The sequence below is a fragment of the Kogia breviceps genome, chromosome 12 (genome assembly GCF_026419965.1).
Source record: "Kogia breviceps isolate mKogBre1 chromosome 12, mKogBre1 haplotype 1, whole genome shotgun sequence".
In the NCBI taxonomy this organism is placed as follows: Eukaryota; Metazoa; Chordata; class Mammalia; order Artiodactyla; family Physeteridae; genus Kogia; species Kogia breviceps.
The window spans coordinates 38,020,619-38,042,848 of NC_081321.1; the positions used below are offsets into that span (position 1 = coordinate 38,020,619).

At 51.7% G+C, this 22,230-nt stretch overlaps 2 protein-coding genes across 3 annotated transcripts in view; one reads left to right on the forward strand and one right to left on the reverse strand.

Annotated features, from left to right (window-relative positions):
- PFKM (phosphofructokinase, muscle) overlaps positions 1-22,230 on the forward strand; it is a 478,771-nt gene that overhangs the window by 200,359 nt on the left and 256,182 nt on the right. The gene's annotated exons all lie outside the window — the stretch shown is intronic.
- Positions 1-22,230, reverse strand: part of VDR (vitamin D receptor) — a 55,412-nt gene that overhangs the window by 17,595 nt on the left and 15,587 nt on the right. The window contains exons 2-4 of one of the 2 annotated variants that reach the window (XM_059082754.2): positions 17,325-17,406; positions 14,300-14,446; positions 3,877-4,007 (exon numbers count right to left, since the gene is read on the reverse strand). In XM_059082754.2, coding sequence (XP_058938737.1) covers positions 3,877-4,007; positions 14,300-14,445 — 277 coding nt within the window. In that variant the 5' untranslated portion in view covers position 14,446; positions 17,325-17,406. The remainder of the gene's footprint in view (positions 1-3,876; positions 4,008-14,299; positions 14,447-17,324; positions 17,407-22,230) is intronic. The other variant, XM_067010645.1, reaches the window with a different exon arrangement.

Sequence of the window (22,230 nt, forward strand, 5' to 3'; positions counted from 1 at the left end):
GTCATAAGTCTCTCTCATATGCAGATGTTGTTGTGACTTATGAAATAAGTCATTTGTTTAAAGGGGCTGTCAATTTCATAGGATTTAAAGAATCACTTTCTCAATGAATTGCTACTAAAAATACCATTATTATCATGTAGGAGGACACTCTTTTTGTTCGTTTGTTTTATTTTTTGTGTTTTTTTTTTTTTGGCTAAACAATAGAAATTTCTTTCTCACTAGGAGGCACATTTTGAAGTTAAAAGCCACTCAAGTTAAAAGCCCATTGATGGGCTCTCCAGTGAATAAAGGACATGAGCTGTGTACAGCTCATGTTTTTTGTGAAATCCATATGGCTGCTTCGTCGCTTCCCAGGTCCTTGCTGAGTGTGCAAACGCCTTTGCTCAAGTTAATCCCAGGCAAGATATTCCCTGTTCCATAAAGTCTAGAACAGTTAGGGGGTCAAGATCTGAAAGCACGAACAACTTAAAAACATTTCAGTTTGCCACAGGTGGCCTAAGGACAACATTAGGGAAACAGACATAAAATTTTCCCAAATGAATGACATTGACAATATCAGATGTGGGAGATCTTCCTGATATATAAATCAGTGGGAGACGCAGAGTTACAAAGAAGCATAATGGGGAGCTAATATTCAATCATTCAACACATATTTACTGAGTACCTACTAAGTGCCAGGGGCTGTGCTCATGCTGGGCAGAAAAGATGTACATGTGTAAAAACATTAAACAAGTTCACATGTGCGGGCCAGGTCTACAAGAGGCCAGAACTCAACTGTGAAATGTCTTGGGCTCCAAGGACATCAAGCCAACCTGGACTTGAAGAGAGAGAGAGAGTCTTTAGCAGGGAACAAACTCTCTTCTGCTCATCTCTTAGGGCCCCAGGCAGTGCCTGGAAATGCACAGTGGAGGAGCTCTGGCCCACTGAGGGGAGTGGGGGGAAAAGGGGAGGGGGGCCGAGGGGCTGTGCTGGGGTGGAGCCCACAGGCTTGACCTTTGGAAACAGGCCTAGATTATTAGCTTTGGAGGCATGATATTTTAATTTCTCTGAATTTTCTCATCTACCACAAAAAATAAAAACAGAAGCATTTACATATTTAGGGATTGTTGTTGGACCTTAACAAGAAAGTACTAGTGCCTGACACTGGTACAGTAAGTGGTCAATAAACATTGGTTCCCATAGGCATCTCCTCCGCTTCTTATGCCTCCTCTAGGAAAGAGTCACCTCCCTGTCCCCACCAGAAAGGAGCCTGGGTTTGCAGCTCCCTTCAAAGGAAGCCCTGGGGTGCCCTGTGGTTTTACTAATGTTGACAGTCAGTTGTCTCTAGGAGGCTAGGCCTTGAGGATGACAGCCAGCATGGGTGATACATAAGCAGCTCTCCTAGGGACCTGAGCTGGGGAGTTCCAGGCCCCCCAAAGCTTGGCTAACCTGAGGCAGGAAATAGAGCTCTTCCTGGCGGACCTTCCCTTTGGGGCAGCGGAAAGAATAAGCCTCGCATTGGCCCAACATTTCTATTACAAATGGAGCTTTGGGGCCCAGACCCCAAAAGCGCAGCTCTACCAGCCCATCCCTAACTCAGCACAGCTCCCTGCACCAGCATGGCAAGAGTGGTGGGTACAGGCTGCCCTGGGCATAGAGCAGGAGGGGGGCACGGGGCTCCATCCGAGGGACTGAGGCTGAGATTAGGGTAGCTGAGGCACGAAGCTGACCAGGGGCTGGGGGTGGGCATCCGCTTCTGGATAGCTGGCCCCCTCCACGTGGTGTTCCTGGGGTGGGAGCACCCTGAAACACTCAAGGCCTGCTCATCACGGTGGATGCAGTGCTCGCCACGGGGACCCAGAGTGATCTAGGAGGGGACAAAGAGTTGGATTCTAGTCTCAACACGCTTTCTGACTCCAATCCTGGTATTAACATTTTTGCCTTTCTGGGCCTCAGATGATTTCTAAGTGTGCTTCCTGTTCTAAGCGGATGGAACATCTCTTTTCTCCTGAGATATAGGAGAGGCACTTCTGGGACATCAGTGAGGCTGGTCCTGACCAGAACTCCTGTGGCAGAGCCTTACTGAGTTCCAGGTGTAACTCTGGGCCATTCTTGGTTGGCTGGAGCCTTAGAACCATGGCCCCCTGCCCTGTGGAGGCTGTGTGCTCGGAGGGGGCAGGGGCAGGGGCGGTGTACGCTGCTTCCTGTTTACGTTCAGCCTAGCACCTTGAACAGAGCAGGCTGCACTAAGCCAACGTGTGAGAAGCTCCACGAGGCACCCAGGCCTTGAGCCTCCATGACTCCAGGATAAACAGGAGTTGGGCGGGGCAGGGGGTCTAGGCTAGGAGTGATCAGCGTGCCCAGGCCTGCATGCTCCCGTGGGGGCGAGGAGGAACGATGGCCTGGACGCTTCTTCCAGGGCTGCTGGCATTGGCTGGGGAGCTGTTATCGGGAGTGAGGGGCCGTGGCCCACCAGAAGGGAGCCTCTCAAGGCCCGAGGAGGCCTCACTGGGGCCGCCACTTGGCCTCTGTTTCCCCAAAACACAGCATTTTTTTCCCATCAGGGAAGAAATTTCCCATCCCCTCAGCCCTGTCCTGTGGCTTTTTCCTTGTTCCGGACACATCTCCCCGGTACCTAACCTCTCCAACGCCCACCCCCCGCCCCCCAGAATTGGCCCCATGGCCAGAAGGGCCTCCAGGGGTGGCTGTATCTGAATGTCTCTGCTGAGTCTCCTCAGGCCCATAGCTTAGCAGGGCACAGCCCCCATCCCAGGCCCTGGAAGGGATCAGGGTACAGCTCACAGGTGGGGGAAAGCAAAAGGCACAGAGCAGGGAATAGTGTGCAGAGGGCACCCATGACCAGGCCAGCCCAGGGCCCTTGCTTCCAGCCCAGGGAGGGCCTGGCCAGTCCTTCCCAGCGTCCACTGAATTCAATGGTTACTCTGCTTACCAAGTAACTGGCACTAGAGCTCAGATGCAAAGTCCAGGGGTTATTTTTAGTTTAGCTTAGTTTTGTTTTGTTTTGTTTTGGCCACGCCACACAGCATGTGGGATCTTAGTTCCCGACCAAGGATCCAACCCCGCCCCCTGCGTTGGAAGCACGAGGTCTTAACCACTGGACCTCCAGAGAAGTCCCCAAGGGTTGTTTTTAACAGTGGGTCAGAACATGTAAACCTGCCACATTGGTCCTCTTCTGCAATGCCAGTGCTGGACAGGAAGTCCTAGAGGATCGCTCCTCTTTTTCAATCTGGATCTAGAGGGTCCTCCTAGAGTCTAGGGCTTCCCCTTACAGGATCTTTCCACCTAGTCCTGGACACCAGCCCTCGGATCTGCTCACTGGGCCAGAGTGGCTGGAAGGCCAGGGTGGGGCGGAACCCCCATGACAGCCAGGCTCTGAATATTTCTCCTCCCCATCACTCCTGCCCCTCCCCACTCACAGCAGCCCTCTCTCCCAAGGTCCAAAGAACCCTGGGGTCCTTGAGCCTCATCCCTTCCCCGAAGGTCCTGGAAAGAGGCTGCTGTAACAATGGCGATGACATCTTAGAGGAAGACAGACCTTGGGGGGGCTCATGAAGGCAGTGCCCTGCCTGTCCCTCCTCACAGGTCTCGCACAGGAGGGCCCCTTTCTGGGCCTCGGGACACACACACACACACACACACACACATACGGATCCTAAAAAGGCTGGCAAGACTCCTCGGGCCTTTGACCTTGGAGTTCCAGCCGCCCTGCCTGATGCTGCTGGTCCCACTCATGCCCGGACTCCCGACTCAGGCCCCAAATGCCGGCAGCTGCAGAGAAAGGGCAAGAGGACCTCGCTGGCCAAACCTGCGTAAACGGCAGCCACCTTCCCCCTGACCCCGCCCTCGCCCCGCCCAGGCCCCGCCCCTCAAACTCACACTCCTTCATCATGCCGATGTCCACACAGCGCTTGAGCCGGCAGGCCTGGCAGTGGCGGCGGTTGTCCTTGGTGATGCGGCAGTCTCCATTGAAGGGACAGGTGAACAGTGCCTTCCGCTTCATGCTCCGTCTGCGGAGAAAGCACAGGCCCTCGGCTGGGTCACCTACTTCCCAGCCCCTTTGCCCTGCCTGTGGGAGGGTGGCCTGAGAGGGCTGTGATCAGGAGACCTGCCAATGCCACCCCAACCCCCCCACACCCGGGGCTCTATGTGTCCCAAGGAGGATGGCGGCCCAGCCCAGTCATTTCCTATTCTGCCCCCATCATTGGTTTTACTTACCTTTATAGTACTCTCCTCCTCCCTTTCTTTTTATTACACAGGAAATATGAGTGGATTAGCTAGCAAAAAAAAATTTTAATACTGAAGTCTGCAGAGTTGCCCTCACTGCCTTTAGGGCCATCATGAGAGGCGATGAAGCTGGCCTCACCTTTAAGTCTTCTAGAGTCAGAGATCTGTGACTAGAGCATCCCCGGTTCAGGGACAGACATGTGCACAGGTGCACAGAGAAGGGAGAAAGGGCCCAAACCATACATAGCTTCAGACATCCACACAACCTGCCCAGAAAGAGAAGCAGCCAGATGAGCAGGTGGGTGCCTTGAGGTTTGGCCTTGGCTTTCTGAAACGTAGAGGAAGTTAAGAGTTCTGTAAGAACAGAAAACTACCGAAGAGCCCTTAGCTCTTAGCTGGCACCCCCCGCTCCACCCTGCAGCCTATGTAAATTGTGTGTGTGTGCGCGCGCGTGTGCATATGTGTGTGTGTGTGCGCGCACGCACGCGCGTGCACACGCACAGGCATGCGTGCAAGCCCAAAGGCTCATTTTCCTAATTTTCCTAATTCCGGCTTTCTCCCCTGCTCCCAGCCACAGCACATGGGACGTTTATGAGGCTGCATAAAGGACAGCTCCCCAGAGGTTTCTCAGCATCTGTATCCTAGAGGTTCCTCTTACTGTCCCCAGCCCCAGCAAGGGGAGGCCCCACTTTTTCTGCCCCAGGACAGATGCCAGGATTTAGCTGGGGAAAGATGGAGGTAGAATCACTCTCTCTGTGAGCAGCGGTATCCTCCAAGGAGCTGTGGAGATGCCCAAGCCTTAGAAGCCAAGGTCCAGGCTCAACCCTTTCCCTCTCCTGGAGATGAGCTACCGATACCATCTTCTCCAGTTGTCATATACTAGTTATGTTTTTGGTGAAAAATGACTTATTGCTCACATTCACTAGAACACATACGGATTTAGGACAAACACGTTCATCAGTCGATATGGACATATGGGGACCAAACCAACTTGACCCATGGGAGAAGGGAGAAGAGACTAGAGGAACAGTAAGTCATAGGTAGTCGGACCCTAAGACCCTTAGGGCACCGTTCATTTTATGGATAGGACCCCTGAGGTAAAGAGACTTACTTGAGGCAATTTAGCAAAGAGTTGAGGTTCCCAAGTTGGGACCTTAGGAATGTGAGGCTCAGCTTTTAGCTTCCTGGATTGGACATACTGTTTCATACCCAGAAACTCAAGGAGCTCAGTGAAGCTGAACCCACAGGCGAACGGCTTCAGGCAGCTGGCCCTTGAGCACAGCTCAAGGCAAAGGACACCCAGGGGTCTGGGAAGCAGGTGCTGTTGGCTTTGGACCTCGGCCCTGGTAGCCTCCCAACACAACCCTCATACCCAAAGGGTCACCAGCAGACTGGTCAATATGGGGAGGTGGAGGAGTGCTAGGCATTCGGGTGATTTAGCCCTCAGTGCAGCCCACCGAAGGCCACGTCCTGCCCCTGCGATGACTCCCCAGGGAGGGACTGTATCCCAGGCTCTTGCCTGTGGAAACAGAGAGCCTTTCTCCTTGTGCTTCCATACGTTTACCGCAGCTTCCCAGAGGGACAGAAGAACATGGAAGCACCTTGGTTAACCTGAAATGAGATACTGGCATCACCACAGGGCACATCGATATGTTCCCGGACATAAGATTGGCTCCCCTTTTACTGCCTTCTCTCCTTCCCACTTGAGGCGCTACCTGTTACCACAAATGCTTGGGCCCCGGAATGTCCATAACTCTCTAACCCTGCTCAAGGACCAGAAGTTTCTAATTAGAGCAAACTCTCATTTCCTTTTTTTTTTTTTTTTTTAACAACCAGGCATTTTGCCTGGGGGCTGAGCTGAGGGGCTGCTCTGTCCTCCTACCCACTGTCCTGTCTGGCTCAGAGGGCACCCTGTTCATTCTCTAGGGCCGCGGGCACCAAGAAGAACACACATCACAGCACCTCTAGACACATGAGCCAAAGCTTCTCACATCCCTGCGCTGGGGGCTGAGAGCTCCCCGAGGGCCCAGGAGGGAGGGGGCCCCAGCGTCCTTTCGAGGCCCGTCTCTCCTTCCTCAGACTCTACGGGGCCTGCCCCTGACCCTCACGAGTGGGCACCTCCCCCAGCTGCAAACTTGCTTGGAAAAAGATTTCGAAACTTTACTCTCTGTTTTATCTTTCTCATGTTGTAAATCTGAAGCCTCACCCAGGCTTCCACACACAGGAGAGTGGAAGATAGCTGCTCAGCCCAACTTTGCCTGACAGCAGCACTGGACTCCAAAGAGGCTGGGGTAGGAATCCAGAGGATGCAGATCTGGGTTAAAAGAGAATACTGGGGGAGGGGGACCAGTGCCCTTGCTTTCAACCTTATATTAGGAGTATGAAGCCCAACAGGATTGAGATTGAAAGAGGAGGAGGAGGACGACCAAGACCATGACAAGGAGGGAGAGATGGAGAGAAAGGAGGTGGTGGAAGGGGGAGAGAAGAAAGGAGGGAAGGAGGGAGGGAAGGAGAGACAAGGGGAGAGAGACAGAGACAGAGACAGAGAGGGAAGGAAGGAAGGAAGGAAGGAAAGGAGAAAGGGAGGGAGATGTTAAAAATTCTACTGGCCAGGCTCACTGCAGGGCTCAGACGGGGGGTAAGAATGCAGCCTGTGGTTTTCACCCATTGCCACACCTTGTCCTGAAGCCCTCAAACCTTGTACTGTGATTGCATATTATTTGAGCAAAGCAGAAAGCAGCCTATAAATATATGGCACTCTGAAGTTATTATTATGAAAGCATACGGTAACCAGCTCTTCCGTGGCTCCTCGACAGACAGATTCAGAGGCAAGGCGCTGGATAGTGTCTGCGAAGACGGAGGCTGCACGTCACGAACAAAGTCATCCTGCTCTGGGTTGTGGGGTCAGCCTTTGGGGCGGGGAAAGCTCTCTCACCAACTCCAGCAGGCAGACCCAGGCCCTTCCCGGAGCCTGGGCTCTGGAGCCAGCCTTTCTGGCTTGTCTGGCCCAGCATGGCTGTTTGGCAAGACACAGTTTCCCTGGTCTCTGAAGCCCAGTTTTTCAGCGTTCTCCCACCTTCTAAGGGCACTTGCACACATGTGGCTGTCAGCTAGCCTCTGCCCACGAGGACTTAGGGCAGCCAGACTGGCCAGCCCTGGCTCTGTGCTTTGTCCTGAAGATCCACGCCCTGCCCTGCCTTCCTCCTAACACTAATTGCCTGGGAGCTGGTTTGGTTTTGAGAAACAAGAGCCTTGGGTTTCCAAGGGAGCCCATTTCCTCAGCAGCGCTCTCAGCCTGGACCCTGTCATTTTCTGGATGGTTGGCAATTATACCCCAGCTCAGGAAGCGGAGGGTAGGGGTGGTGCAACCAGGCTAAATATGGAGGCAGTTTCTAGAAAGCCAGGGTGAGAAAGTACATTGACGGACTCTTTGCACCAGAGACGAATTCATAAAAACATGAGACAAGCAGCTCACAAAAGCATCAAGCGCCTGGGGCCAGGGTCTCGGGTCTGGGACAGGAGGGTCCTTTTTCAGTAGGTAACCCCTGACAGCAGAGACACACCTTGTAAAACCCAAAACTGGGATGTCTTACAGAGTTCCTGATATGAAAGGCCCGCCTGTGTGATCTGATAATGAGACCCACTGGGCACATTTGTGTGTGGTGACATCAAGGGGTTCTCAGCAGGTGGGTTAAGAAAGAAAAACCAACTTTAAGGGAAGGTAGGTTAGCACTGGTAAAGAGCGCAGGCCTCTTTTTTGGAGGGCAATTTGGCAATACAGGCATACATTGAGACATCACAGGTTTGGTTCCAGACCACCGCAATAAAGCGTGTCATGCAAATTTTTGGTTTCCCAGTGCATATAAAAGTTATGTTTACACTATATTGTGATCTATTAAGTGTGTAGTAGCATTACATCTACAAAAACAATGAATACACTTTAATTAAAAAATACTTTATCATTAAAAACTGTTAATTATCATCTGACAATGCAGGGTTGCCACAAACCTTCAATTTGTAAAAAACACAGTATCTGCAAAGTGCAATAAAACAAAGCACAGTAAAATGAGGTACGCCTGTATCTACCAATATATAAAGTGCACAGAGCCTTTCACACAGTAAAGCCACTTCCAGGAATTCATCCTGTGGGTAGGGACCTGAATATTGGGTTGAGAAGGACACTTATTTTTCACTTATGTTCCTTTTTGAACTGTCTACATCTTAAAAAAAAAAAAAAAAAACCATTCACAGGCATTACTAAATGAGACAAAAAACAAAAACAAAAAACCCCACCCTTTATAGCTATTTTAAAAATTTAAATGAAACACAGGCTTTGGTTAGATGGATCTGTTTGGGTTTAAACTCTAATGCACAACCTTGGGTAAGTTACTTAACCTCCCCATGCCCGTGCCTCAGTTTCCACACCTGTAAAATGGAAACAACCCTACAGAGGAGGTTGCTGTAAGGATTAAATAAAGGAAGCAGGACCTGGTACAAAGTAAGCACTAAATAAAGGGAAGGGAGAGAAGCTGGCAGGGAGGAGCAGTAGGAAGGAGTGCTGAAGGGTGGCTGAAGAAAGCAGTGAGAATCCAAGACCCTGGAAGCAAAGAGCACATCTCACACCAATGCCTGGAGTGCCTGGTGTGGGGCTCTGCAGGCGTAGAAACTCGAAACATGCCGTTGCTTCATGTATTGTTGCTCCTGATGTCTAGACCCACAGTCCTTGTGTGAGTTACAGCGAGCAATGTCCAGTTTCTCTGAGCCCCAACCAGGTCTCACAGAGTCCTTGACTGACATGAAGGTCTCTAGGGCCCCCGGATCAGCCCTCTCTTCCTCATACCTGATATTTAACTCCTGTTCAGGGACCTTTAATCAGAGACCCTTGCTGACACATAAAGTCAACACATGTTCCAGTTTCCATGATAGAGGAGAGGAAAGGACTGTCTGTTCTCAGAAACTCAGACACTACAAAGGGACAGTGATAATAGGTACCACTTATTGAGAGCCTTCTCTGCCAGTACTTTACATATTCTCTCCAATGCTCTCAACAACCTATTAGGACAGGTATTATCCCTATTTTACAGGTGGTACAAAAAGGTAATGGAAAGTTAAATAATTTGCTTAATGTCACACAGCTAAAAAGTGTAAAAGCTGAGATTAGAATCAAGATCTGTTTGATTCCGAAGCCTCTGGTATTCTTACATAATATGGTCCTTATCATGAATCCATCATTATCTCAATCCAAGCCAGAGCAGCCGTCAAAAGTATGCCCCCCAAAGTCCATGAGCAGGAAGGAGGGGCTGTTTGAAGGACTTCTGCAGGACAGAGAAGCCACTGGGATAGAGGCAGGATCTGAGATGGGTGGGTAGGAAGTAGGGGATAACATATGGCCATCCTCTCCACTGGCACCTCTACTGCCATCGCACGGAGAGGATTCCCAGCATGTGTCGAGAGGGAAGTCACACCAGTGAGCCCTGAGGAGAGCGCTGGCTTCCTAAGGAAATAAAACACTGACCAGAAAGAAATGTACCCTCTTCCTCATGTCCACGTAGCTGCCTTTCTTGACACCTCCGGTGGCGTTCCCTCTCCAACTATTCTGGCCTCCTCCCCCCAAGCTTCCAAACATCACCCTTGGCTGATCCGTAGCTGACCCCTTCGTTCTCTTCCGTTCACATCTTTGAGCAGTTATGGAGAGAGGCCAGATGCCAAGCTGGCCTGGACAAAGTTCTCTCCAGCAGCACCAACCTCTTGGTGACTCATTCACTTGTGCGCACAGAATGCCCCTAGCGGCCACTCATCCCCTCTCTATTTACTCTACTACCTTTAAGCACTTTGAGTCGCTGGACACCTGCCCCGTTGCCCTGCTCCCTTCACAGCACAGCTCCTGCGAATATTGTCAGGGTGAACTTCCTGAAAGCCAGAACACTCCTCATGTTCCTGGATCCTCACCAGCCTGCTCTCCCCAAGGCCTGTCATTAACAAGGTCCCCGAGAACCCTGGGGGTCATGAACAAGAAGACATTTCTCCACACCGTCTTTGTTGGCTTGGTGCTTGCTGCACATGTCAGCTTCACGGTGTCCTGATGAGGAGGAGGGAGACGACATATCTGTTTCTCAACCTTGCCTTCCAGGTCCACCTCTTAAACGTCGCCAGTATTCTTCCTTCTCTTCATTAGAAGGGTCTTTCTGATTTTTCTTCTCTGTCCTTTACACCCTTCCCTTATATCAAAATCTGCACAAAGCCATTCATGACCAGAGATTCATCCACATCCACAGATCATCACTATATATGTGTGTGTGTGTGTGTGTGTGTGTGTGTGTATATATACATGCTTTGTAGTGGGCTTACATATTTTCCTCCTATGGCTCTTGCTATGCTCTGGTTGTTAACCTATTACCAAGACATATAACCATCTAGAAGCCTGCCCATGCCAAACTTTTACCCACACTGGAAATCTTTCTCTGAGGAAGTACATGTATTCCAGAGGAGCAAGAAGCAGAAACAATATGAAATAGCTTGCAGGAGGAATTGGCCGGCAATAGTCTCTGACCAACCCCCATAATCACACTTTGGTTTGATTATGAGTCTTGGACCTGCTGGGATGACCAGAGCTCTAGCTTCTAGAGTGGTTTAGCTTGACTTAGAGGTCAATCAAACACTAAATGATCAAATGGGCTTATACCCCAGGGCTTAGAAAATAGTCAGTGACTCAACACCAAAGTAATGCTCTTGCCTTGAGAACTGCTACTGTAGGGTTGAGTGAGCTCCTTGAGAGCAAGGACTTGTGTTATCTTTGTGTTCTCAAGGATGTGGTACCCGACACAGAGAAGTACCTCCCACTGACAGAGGCCTTCCTTCCCAGGATCAGGATTTCACAAACAGATATAAGTGACAATGGAATTCTCGAACAACTATTTGAAATAGACTAAAGTGGAAGAATATCAAACAGAATTTGTATGAAGCAAAGGAGGAGAAGTAGGGGAATGGGGGGAAAGAAGAGAAGAAATTACATATAGATGGTCTATTCTTGTTATTCAAGGTAGTTATGTTCTATCAAGCAAATACTGAACCATCAGCAAATATTGAACCATCACACTCCTGAGAGAATACGGGTTAGGTTCCTGAGAGCCTCTGGTCACAATATTTTCATCAATCCATCAGTACATAACTTTGTTTCATGTGTGTTATCTGTTTAAAGGCACCTCATTTAATACATATTGTTGATTCATTAACATTGAACTCACAGCCAACAGCACTATAGCCCACGTCTGAACAAAGCTTGTCTAACACATCATTTCTCTGTAAGGCAACTCGTAGCTTTCCTGTGCTTAGGAACACTTGACAGAATTTCAGCACCAGGCTTGGGTGCCATCTTGAACAGTGAAATCACCATCAGGTACAAAAATGCAAAAAGGGTGGCACTAAATAGACCAAGAAAAAGACACCTGTTTACAGGGTGAGAGCTGAAGGAGGGGCAGGGTGTCCTGCGTGGCCGCAGCCGGGAACATGTGCATCGGGAGACTCGAATTTTTCTCCACTCTGCACGTGTCCACAGATGAGCACAAAAGTGCTGCAAGTACTGATTTGGGGATTACAAGTAAATTTTAGCGGGTAGTCAAGTTTGCAGATACGGGTTCCACAAACAGTGAAGTGAAGATCAATGGCGCATGCATGCGTGTGTGCATTTGTGTGTGTATTTATAAAACAAAATTCAAGCCAAACAACAGAGATGTTGGCTCCTCAGAAAGTGCAGCCTGGCTCGGTCATCAAGGCAGAGATAGTAAAGATATAAGGTAGACCGAGGACAGGGTCACAAGATAAAAGCAGCCTGCTGCTGGTAATGCCAGGCCTTGCAGGCAGGGCTTGTGGCCATCAGCCAGCAGCAGAACTCTGAGGCATCTCAGAGAGAGGGGCTAAAGCTGGGTTACAGTAGCATAATGTGCCCACGTGCAGCAAGCCACACTGTTGGTCCATGGTGCCCTGGATGTGCAAACCTGCCGTCCCTGTCCTTTTGGCATCTCCCACACCTGGCTCTGGACATAAGGGCGACTGTCCTCCCTCCACCCGGATGCCTAATGGGTCTGTCCCAAGGATTCACCGCCTAGTGGTGTGTCTGAGGACAGCAAGCCCAGGTGCACAGGGGTCGGAGCTACGCTAGTGAGGAACTCCCTCATGTCATAATCCAATAAGCAGCCACCAAAGAGTCCCATCTCTGAGAGCAGAACCCCAGTGGGTGGTGACCTGGAAAGAGAGGGGATTTGGGGTGGGGTCCATGAATCAACCGAACAGCCCTGAGAGCAGTTGGAGACGTTTGGGTTACAGATTGACGAGATATGACCTTTGTCTGGGTCTCCATGTTCCTAGTCCAATGCTTGGATCACAGATGCTCATTAAAATCTGGGAGGCAGTGTGTGAAAGAGAAAACGAAAGGAGGGTGGATGGCTGGAGAGACTCTTGTTTATTAGGGCAAGGTTCCACAAAGGACATCGGTATTGACCCATCAGGCTCAAATATGTATATATTTCTATTGTGCTTTGTTTCTCAAAACACCTTTGTATACGTTATTTCATTAATCCTCAGTTTATTCTATATACTAGAGGGGTCGAGTATTTATACACCCAGGTGGTTAGTTGGGGTAACTGAAACATAGAGAAATCAAGAGATTTGAGCAAAGACAGACTATTAATTAACGGCACGGTAGCACTATAGCCCACACATTTCTGCCTGGTTTTAAGATGCGAAGCAGGCCCTGATGAGAGAACCCAGACTCCTTCTCCATCTTCACTCTGAAGGCAGCTCCCCCATCACCAGGCCCTGGCAGCAAAGGGTCCAGGTGGCACCTGGGACACAAGGCCTGGGCTCGGGAAGGCCCACCCCGCAGAAAGCACGGGCTTCAGGCCAGAGGAACAAGAGACGTGGCAACAGGACCTGGAACCAGCAATGCTGCCAGTCTGGTTCCCGAGCTGAGTAGGCAACCAGTGCCAGGCCACACCGGCAGTCAACACCCACAGAAACCCTGCCCGCGGCCCAGCAGTTGCTCAAGGCAGTGAAACTCCAGGCCTGCCAGCTCATGAGACAGAGGGCAGGTGAGTCGGGAGCCTGTATATATAGAGCCCAGGGGTCCCCGAGCTGGAGGAGAACACTACAGACGTCCTGAGGCCTCTGATTCTCTCTGCCCTCGATGCCCGTTCAGGGAAATGGGAGTCCTTGTTCTGGACTTGATTGACTCCTCTCTTTGATGGCTAAAGCCTTGCCCTTAGTTTTACTCACCTCCAACAAGCCTATTATACAGAAGCTCTTTTTTTGGTCACCTTCTTTCAGGCTTCTCTCTCCCTCTCTCTCTTTCTCTCTAAAATATGCCAAATGCTAATTTCTCATGGTTCACAATCCCATCCTGTAATTCATCACTTCCCTATCCTCCCTCCCTGGTTCTGGATGGGAACAGCCTTTGTCTAGCCTTTCTAGCACTTTCCCATACTGTTTGCACTGGTAATGCCGGGCTCACAGGAGAAGAGAGGAGGCTGCTCATAGAGAAACTGGCCCTGACCAAACAGGAATGCCTGTGCTTCCCGGGCATTCTGAGGTTGGCTTTGCAACCTGCGACAAGCAAGCCGTGGATGCGGATCTGGGCGCAGATCAGCTATGGAGGTCCAACCAGGGATGCAGTTTCCCTTGTTCCAGGGAATGGTTTGATTTGGATGGGGGGTGGGGAGAGGGCAAGCTCTGAGGCCAAGTTCTTGGGCCTCCCGGAGGCCATGCCGGTCTCTTGGATTAGGAAGCGGTTTGCTCCGGGAGGACAGACACGTGGGTTGGTGCAGGGAGCTGCGGACCAAGGGGTAATGGAAGGATGGGGACCTACATGCCACCTCAGGAAAGCAGTTTCTGAGGGTGTCAGAGGACGAGCTGGAGTTGAGGGCAGAGGAGGAAGAAGACAGCCTCGGGACCCTATCGCCCCCGGGGGCTGTGAGAGCTGGCGTGTTCCTGGGCCCGGTAGGAAAGGAGACGCGAAAAACACAGGGTCTCTGCCTGGGAAACCCCATTCCTCTCCTGCCCGTCCCCCTTGGGGAGGACTTACCTGAAGAAGCCTTTGCAGCCTTCACAGGTCATAGCGTTGAAATGGAAGCCGGTGGCTCGGTCTCCGCACACGCCGCAGATCCGGGGCACGTTTCGGTCGAAGTCGCCGGTGTCAGGTAAGGAAGCGCCGGCTGCCATCTCCTCCATCCTTGCAAGGACAGCAGGCAGGGGTGAGACGGTGCCAGGGCCGGCTGGCGGCCCTTCCGCCAGGAGCTCAGCAAAGCTGGGCAGCTCCCCGGGGCCCAGGCTGGAGCAGGATTCTTTGGTGCCCTCCCTTCGTGGCTCTTGGCCCCCAGCTCACCCTCCTGACACTCTGCTGGCCACAGGCAGAAGGCGGGCTCCTAACCCAGTTCGGAGCAAATCTGTGGAGGGGCGCTGCAGTGGTGCTCATGGCGTGGCCTGGAACCAAGGTGCCAGGGAGCAGAGGCTGTGCCTGCTGCCTACAGGCTGGGCTGCTTTGGGTGAGATGTTCAGCCTCTCTGCACCCCACTGTCATCTGAGGAATGTGTTCTTCTTCACCGGGTGTGAGGAAGGATTATGCGAATGAACATCCGCACACCACTGGTCTCAGCTCCACCTCAGCAGCGGACCTGCCGCAGGTCAGAGGCCTCTCTTGCCTAGTGTCCCCTCCAGGAGGCACGAGGGCCCTCCAACAGCCTCCAACGCAGAGGGAAACCCTCAGCCCCTCTTTCCTTCAGGGCGAGGGGAAGAGGATAGACTACATGCCCAAATCAGACCCTGTCGTGCCAGCTCCTCGCCTCCCTGCAGCTCACGATGGACAGGACTTGTGCCCCTGCGGTCCTGGTACCAAATTCATCAGTCTTTTTCTCTCTCTTTGTTTTCAATATAAATTCAACACATTGTTCTGAACGTCCTTCTGAGTAATGTGAGTCATATACAGTGAACTAATTTTGTTTTCAGAGATGGCTTTTATAAATAGGCATTATCTAGAGATGGATTTCACACTTGAAGAAAGGGGGGAACGAGATAGAGGGAACAAAATATATAGCTTTGGGAGATCCTTCTCGGGAAGCTGCTGACAGGTCTTGCCTTGGGCAAACTGGGGCCTTGGCTTCACCTGCTGCCCCTGATCCCCCACTGCTGTCAGCTCAGAGCTGCTTCTGGGGTCCCTCCTGCCTCCCTGAAATGGTTTCAGACCCTGCTGCCTCCCAGTTTTATCTGAGTCCTCACATGGGTTGTTACAGGTTTAAGTGCCTTGACTCCAGGGCAGGAGGGTCCCTGAGGTCAGAAGAAAAACAAGGGAGAAAGCCAGTGGTGAGGGGACAAGCACCCTACCCCCTCCTACCCTGGTGCCACGTCCTCCCACTGAGGTAGCTTCCGGAGGCCCTCGGGAAGCTCCAAGCCTCTTTCCAATGACTAGGCTCTCAATCTGAGCTGAGGTTTGACACATCAATGCCTGGGAGGGTCTTCTTTCAGTCCATCTTCATCTCACCCCAATGAGGCAAAAGTACTATTACGATCACTTGTTTTACAAATGAGGTCCAGAGAAGCCCAAACATTGAGGTTTTTCTAGCAACTCTAATTACAAAGTGCACAAAACGAATACTTAATTTTACAAAACAAGAAAAATCTCCCCAAGAGCTTCAAGCCAAACAAAGGAAGCTGAACAGATAAGGACAGGTATTGTCAGTCCTGCAGGGGCAGAGGCGCCCTGATCACAGACAGCTGTATTGGATTCCCTAACTTTCTCTTTCAGCTCTTCTTTTCCTGGGAACTTTAAAGTAATAAGAGTGACCCTGTCGCCCATCCCTATCACAGCTAGGTTGATACTTGTTAAACAATAATGCTTATATATATACACATGCAGAGACAGAGAGAAACACTTGAAAAAAAAAGAACAAAGGAATGATTAACAGAAACTTTTGAGGGAGTAAGATTGGGGAGGGCATGCAGAAGCATTATGCAGCAGCCACATTCCATTTCTCTGAGTGGTAGGTATACAGTGTCTTATTATTCTTATTACTACTACTAAAACTCTATTTTCTGTTTTATATGCTCCATAAAAACATTGCGTAACTGTAAAACAACTAAAAATAAAAGAGAGTGCCTTTGGGTTTGTCAGCACTGTCCCTATAGCCCATATGAAGTCCAGGCTGACTCCAGGCTCCTGGGGTGTCACTCACATCCCAGAAGTGGGCAGGGATCCCAGACTCCCAATACCATTGTGGGGCAAGAAGAGAAACTGTCTAGAATGCTTGTGGCTTGACCCCAGGTCAGCTGAGATGATGCAATTCCCAGTCATCGTGATGTTGCTACAGAGTCTGTGTCATCCAGCGGCCAACCATCCGGTGGATTTGGTGGAAAAAAGAGAAATTAAATGTGAGGGTGGAAGGAAATCAGTCAGATCAGTCCAACAAGTATTCAGCATCATCTGGGCTCACTGGAGACGTGAGGATGCGAGAGAATTGAAACAACACGACACCACAGCCGGGCAACTGCGCCTTCCCGCAACAGAGTGATGGCAGGAAGGCTCCTGGCCCAGGGGTGGGACCCCAGGCACTGGGTTAGGCCTGACAGAAGGCTGGACCCGGCCGACAGAGGCCCAGAGCGAACAGGACAATTTCAGGTGAGCTGAGAGACAACTCAGCCCTGCTTGGGGTTATGCGCTGCTACCAAGAAGCCAGGGCCCAGGACCAGAGTCCAGAGGTGGAGAAGAGTCCCAGGCTCATATGGCCTGAGAGCTGACAGTGCCAGGAGTGACAGGCAGAGACCGTGGAGAGCAGGAAAGAGAAAAGGAGTTGGGAGCTGGATAGGAAACCTCACCATGCTGGATGGCCCCCTGGGGTCCTGGCCTGGGCATCTGTAAGCCCCCTCCCTCTGAGGCCTCACCCCGATCAGCCTGGCTCCAGGTCTCGGCCGCGGGCTGCTGAGGACTCTGCTGACACAGGACTGGACCGACCCACATTTGCCAAGGGCAAGGGAGTATCTCCTCTTCCCCTGCCCGCCTCCCCTCGCCCCCGGATAACGGAAAGCCAGGAGGTTGTGGCTGAGGAGGAAACACCCACCTGAAGGAGCAGGAGGGAAGGGAAGTTGAGTGCAGAGGTGCCCTTCTGTGAGGGCTCACAGGGGCTTCCAACCAAGAGGACTCTGAAATGAAAAGGGGGAAGCACTTTACAGCTCAGCACGGACCTCACCGCTAGAGAGCTCATCACGCAGGATGAAAGGCTCTTTCCAGGGGCTTTAGTCCCCAGATCAGGGATTGAAAACTTGACGGAAGTGATCTGTTGAGGGCAGACATGTGGTGTCATCACTGGCAGGGCTGAAGGGGCAGGAGCCCAGGCGGCAGCCAGGAAGAGCTCTCCCTTGAGGCCGGGGGGTGGGGGGAGCGGGCAGCAAGAGCGGCAGGAAGGAGTGGGAGGTGGCATCCAGCACATGGGCAAATGGAAAGAGCCGCAGAGAGTGTTGGGAGGGAGGAGGGGCTTCTTCCAAGGGAGCTCGACTGCTCCCGCGGCCCCACCCCCAGGTTTTAGGGATGCTCAGAGAGGCAGAGCCAGAGGGGGGCCTGGCAGGCTGCTGAGGGCGGGAAGGAGACAGGTGCGTGGGCGATGGCAGAGGCCACTCGGGCGCTGGGAATGGTGCAGGTTAGCCCTGGCCTCTTGGGATAGCTTCAAAGACAGGTGTCTGGGATCTGCTGTCTGTGGAGACTGGGTGTAGGCGGAGCAGGTGCTGCAGGGGTTAAATACAGCAACGCACTGCTTTCAAACAGGATGTTTTCTGCCACTTTTAGCTCTTCCCCAGACATGCTCAACACCTCCGGCCTCGGCGAAGGCTGAAGGTGGGCTGACTCTCGTGTCCAGACTCTGGGTCTTAGTGGCGTGATGGGTCACCAAGGTGGGGCTGGTGGAATTTCACCCTCCGCACTTCCACTTGCCCACCCAGACAGACAAACACACGCACACTTCCTCCCTTCGTTGATGCCAATAGGAAGTGGCTGGGGAGAGAATAGATATGCGGGCGCCTGACCCCGAACCCTGGCAAAGGCCTTTCAGGCAAACCCCATGTGGGGAAGGTTCAGACCCCCAGCTTTTGTTTCACTGCCTCCTAGTGGCCCAACTAGGCAGAGAAGGGGAGAGCCCAAGGGGCATCCAAGACCCAGGCCCAGTCCTAAGACTGCAGGCCCACTGACCCATCTACCACCCCCTCAGGCACTGCCCACCCCCAAGGAACAACTGAGGAAAGTGTCAGTGGACCCTACCGAGATAATGTGAACATGGCTGGCCCACTCCCAAGGACTGTGGGTGGAGGAGGGGTACCTGGCAGGGCACAGACATGTGGCCACTTCCTCCAAGCCAGGCTCTCCTCTGCTGTACTGCCCAAGGCCCCCCGGCCAACCGGGCTCTTCTGGCTTCTACCCCATGGCCTTAGCAATTTCCCAGACTCCCTGCTTGCTCCTCAGGAAGGCTGAGGTAAGGACCAAATGGGTACAGAAAAGACCACTGCTTTCCTGCTCTCAGCCCCTAAGATATTTAGAAGTCAGACCTGAGATCCAGGTAGCCTGCCAGCCCTGAGCTTAAAGAGAAAGTGTTTGAGTATCTACTACGTGCCACCCGGGATCGCACGTAACCTCCGAACAGTGCTGTGAGATGAAGAGCAGTCTCATTTTACAGATGGCAAAAGCAAACTCCAGGTAGGGCACTTTGAGAGACTTGCCCAGGGTCCCACGGCCAGGCCAGTGGTGGTGCCAGGGACCAAACGAGGACAGGCTGACTGCCTGCAATGGCCAAGGGCTGCCCTTGCCTCCTGCCAAGTCAACCCATCCCAGTGCTAATCACCAGCACAGGCGCTAATACTCACGCCAGGCCCTGCTTCAAGCTCCTCCTGTACCCTCACTCATTTAATCCTCACAACAACCTCGCGGGAGGGTACTGTTATTACCCCTATTTTAGGCATGGGGAAACTGAGGCACAGAGATGATTGCCTTTGGAGCCCAGATCTGAACCGAGGCAGCTGAGCCCCGGCTCTCTGCTCTACTTTTCCTAAGGGAGATAACTCAGTCATTTCCTCACCCTGTGCCCTGGACACCCTTCACTTCCACTAAGTCAGGGAGGAGCAGACAGGACAATCCCCAGGTCGTGACAGAAGAACGTCGGGGCACTTTTCCTTCCAAGGCTCCCAAAGCAGCCAGGATCTCTCTCCTGCCAGCCAACCCCTCTTACCTGGGAAAACCCCATTCAAAAGATGGGCCTCTCCTCCCCATGCAACTTTGCACTACTGGGTGGTCCTTTTAGGAAAGATTGTCCTAGATTTAGCCCGTAGGTCCAAGTGCATGCAAAGTGGGGCAAAGACACAGGGAGAAAAAAAACAAGTGGAAAAACCCCCAGCTTAATACCACCCACTTTGCCACATCATACACCCCCCACCCCCAATTCATGTTCTGAGTGTAAGAGCATCCCACTGCCTTTGCTGGGGCTGTCCCCAGCGCCAACCCCTCCTGCCCTGCTTTAGAAATACCCAAACCCCTAGTATTGAGCCTCGGAGAAGCAGAGGGGTAGCAGCTCAGCTCTGCAGAAAGTCCCTGGCTTCCATTCCTCCAGGGTCAGCATCCCACATCAAAAGCCCTGCCTGAGCCTGACCCCAGGCCTGACCTTGCTTTAGCAAGAAATGAGGAGATAATGCGTTTCCTTCCAGTCATCAAAGCCGCAACCACTGCCTCTCCCACATGTCTGCCCGTCAGCTCACACAACAGACACCCCAGCTTCCAGTGGCTTCTGCTGTATGGGCATCCCCAGGCAGAGTCTCACCTAGGACAGTCTTGTAGGGTGGTGGGGACTGCAGGGTGTCCTGCAGAGATCCCTGCCAAGACAAGGATCGAAGTGTGCTACGGGGCTCGGTTTAACTCTGCTGCATTCACTAGACCCTCTTCGGAGTCCTGAAGGCAGTAAAGCTGTGACTCCAGGAGGACCAAGTGGCAGACAGAGGTCTGACTTCTAAGGTCTTTTCTAGCTCTGAAAGTACGCAACTCCAAGGCTGAATTCCCATCATGATGAGGCCTTAGGACCATTCAGGAAGTGAAATTCCTTCACCGAGCGCTCTCCCCAACCCTCCCAGTAACAGGTGAGGCCCACTCACCCTCAGATGCTAAGGGGCAGGAAGGGCGGGAGTGATGTGGCCCCTTTGGGTCCTGTGGGGACGGGGAGCCCAGGAGAGGGGCCTCCCTCATCAGGGTTGGGACAGGACTGATCAAAACAGGCTTTCTAATTGTTGACATTAGCTCAAAGCTCCCTCTCCTCCTAGAAAGAAATGCAAAGCTAAGTGATTTCCCAGCAGAGGGGGAGAAAATTCCTCTTCTTCCTAAAATTGGCGCACACAGAATCAACCACACGCTGGGCTCTCTCTGGAGTGGACGGGCCTGTGCACACGCCAGCCACAAGCGCACATGTGCTTATGCGTGCACGCCCTTTTCTTGTTGTTTTCATTTCATCATCCTTGCAACTCTGCCCATAGAGTGCTGAACGCTGTATGACCTACCCAACTTCTTACTTGCTGTCTCTTTATTCTAGTATAACTTAGGCACAGCAGTATCATGGCCAGTTGAGGTGATGCCTTTTCTTCCTTCTTCACCATCCCCAACATAAGCCCACATTCTTCCTCCGGAAAAGTCTCAGCATTACTTCCCAGAAGAAGCTGAGGGGGGATAGAGTGGAAATGAGGGCAAGGAAAGAGGAAAGTGTACTGTAGAGTTAGAACTTGGCCCAATTCTTTCTCCCCCCACTGTCTCCCCAGTTCCTACACACACACACACACACACACACACACACACACACACACACACATTTTAAACGTGGCTGAGAACATTTGGAAATTATTTTCCGAAGACTACAATTTCCAAAGTAAAACCCAGTGGATATCAGTCATCTCAGAATATCTCAAGATTGTAAGGAAACTCAACACCACCTACTCCAACCATCTTAAATCGCTTCCATAATATTCTAGCCAGTTTTCTAGCCTGGACTTAAATATCTTTTCTGTTGGAGAACTATCTCCCATGGTAATCCATACTCTTTGGATGGCTCTATGCTTAGAAAGCTCTTCATTATGCACAGATGAAATAGCCCCTACAGTTTTCAACCACTGGTCCTAGATCAGCTCTCCGCAGCCATCTAAGATGAATCTACTAGGCCATTCCCACAGTGTCTCTGGAGGAGGGGTTGGTAGGGCTACCATGAGGTACTACCACACACATTAGAAAAAGAAGTACACTCCTCATCTGCTGGGAAATTATCATGAAAAGATAGAAGAAATCTACAAAGTTTATGATGCGAGTGAGGTTTTGGAGAGAAGCACAGGAAGCTAGGCTGGCTACATTTAATTTTGATTTAGACCTCATAAATGTCCCAGGTACGATCATGATTCCCACAAGGGCAGTGAATAAGGTGGTGAGTGCAGACAGCATCTGCCTCCTTGGCTTCACCTGGAGAAAGGTTTCCAGCCCAAGAAAAGGACCCTGTGGAAGAGTGTGAGTAGCTGCATAAGTTCTGCCAAGGCAGCCTGCCGCCTCTGTCCTGGCTCCGTTGTTTCCAGGGGAGGCTGGCCCCCAGCACTGCAGCTCTAAGAACACGCCTGAGGTGGACCAAGCTGTTTGACGACTGACTGAAGGATGGGAAATTAAGTGGCTGATGATCCAGCAGTTTCAGGAATAACTTTACCCCTGAAGGCGCTTCTTAATTAATTTGGGGGGAATATACCTCGCCTTTGAGAACCTGGTAAAGGTCAAGAACTGACACCCCATACGGTGTCACAGGTTAGCAGGTCGCTCCAGAGAAGCCATGTTACAGACTCCCACTCTACTGGCCATTCATCAAGGCTCTTTCTTAGCAGACGGTCCTGTCACTCTTGGGAGCACTGGTGGCTTCTTGGAGCTGAGCAAACCCCAGAGGCAGGAACCCACGAAGCTCTAGGCAGTGGGACAGC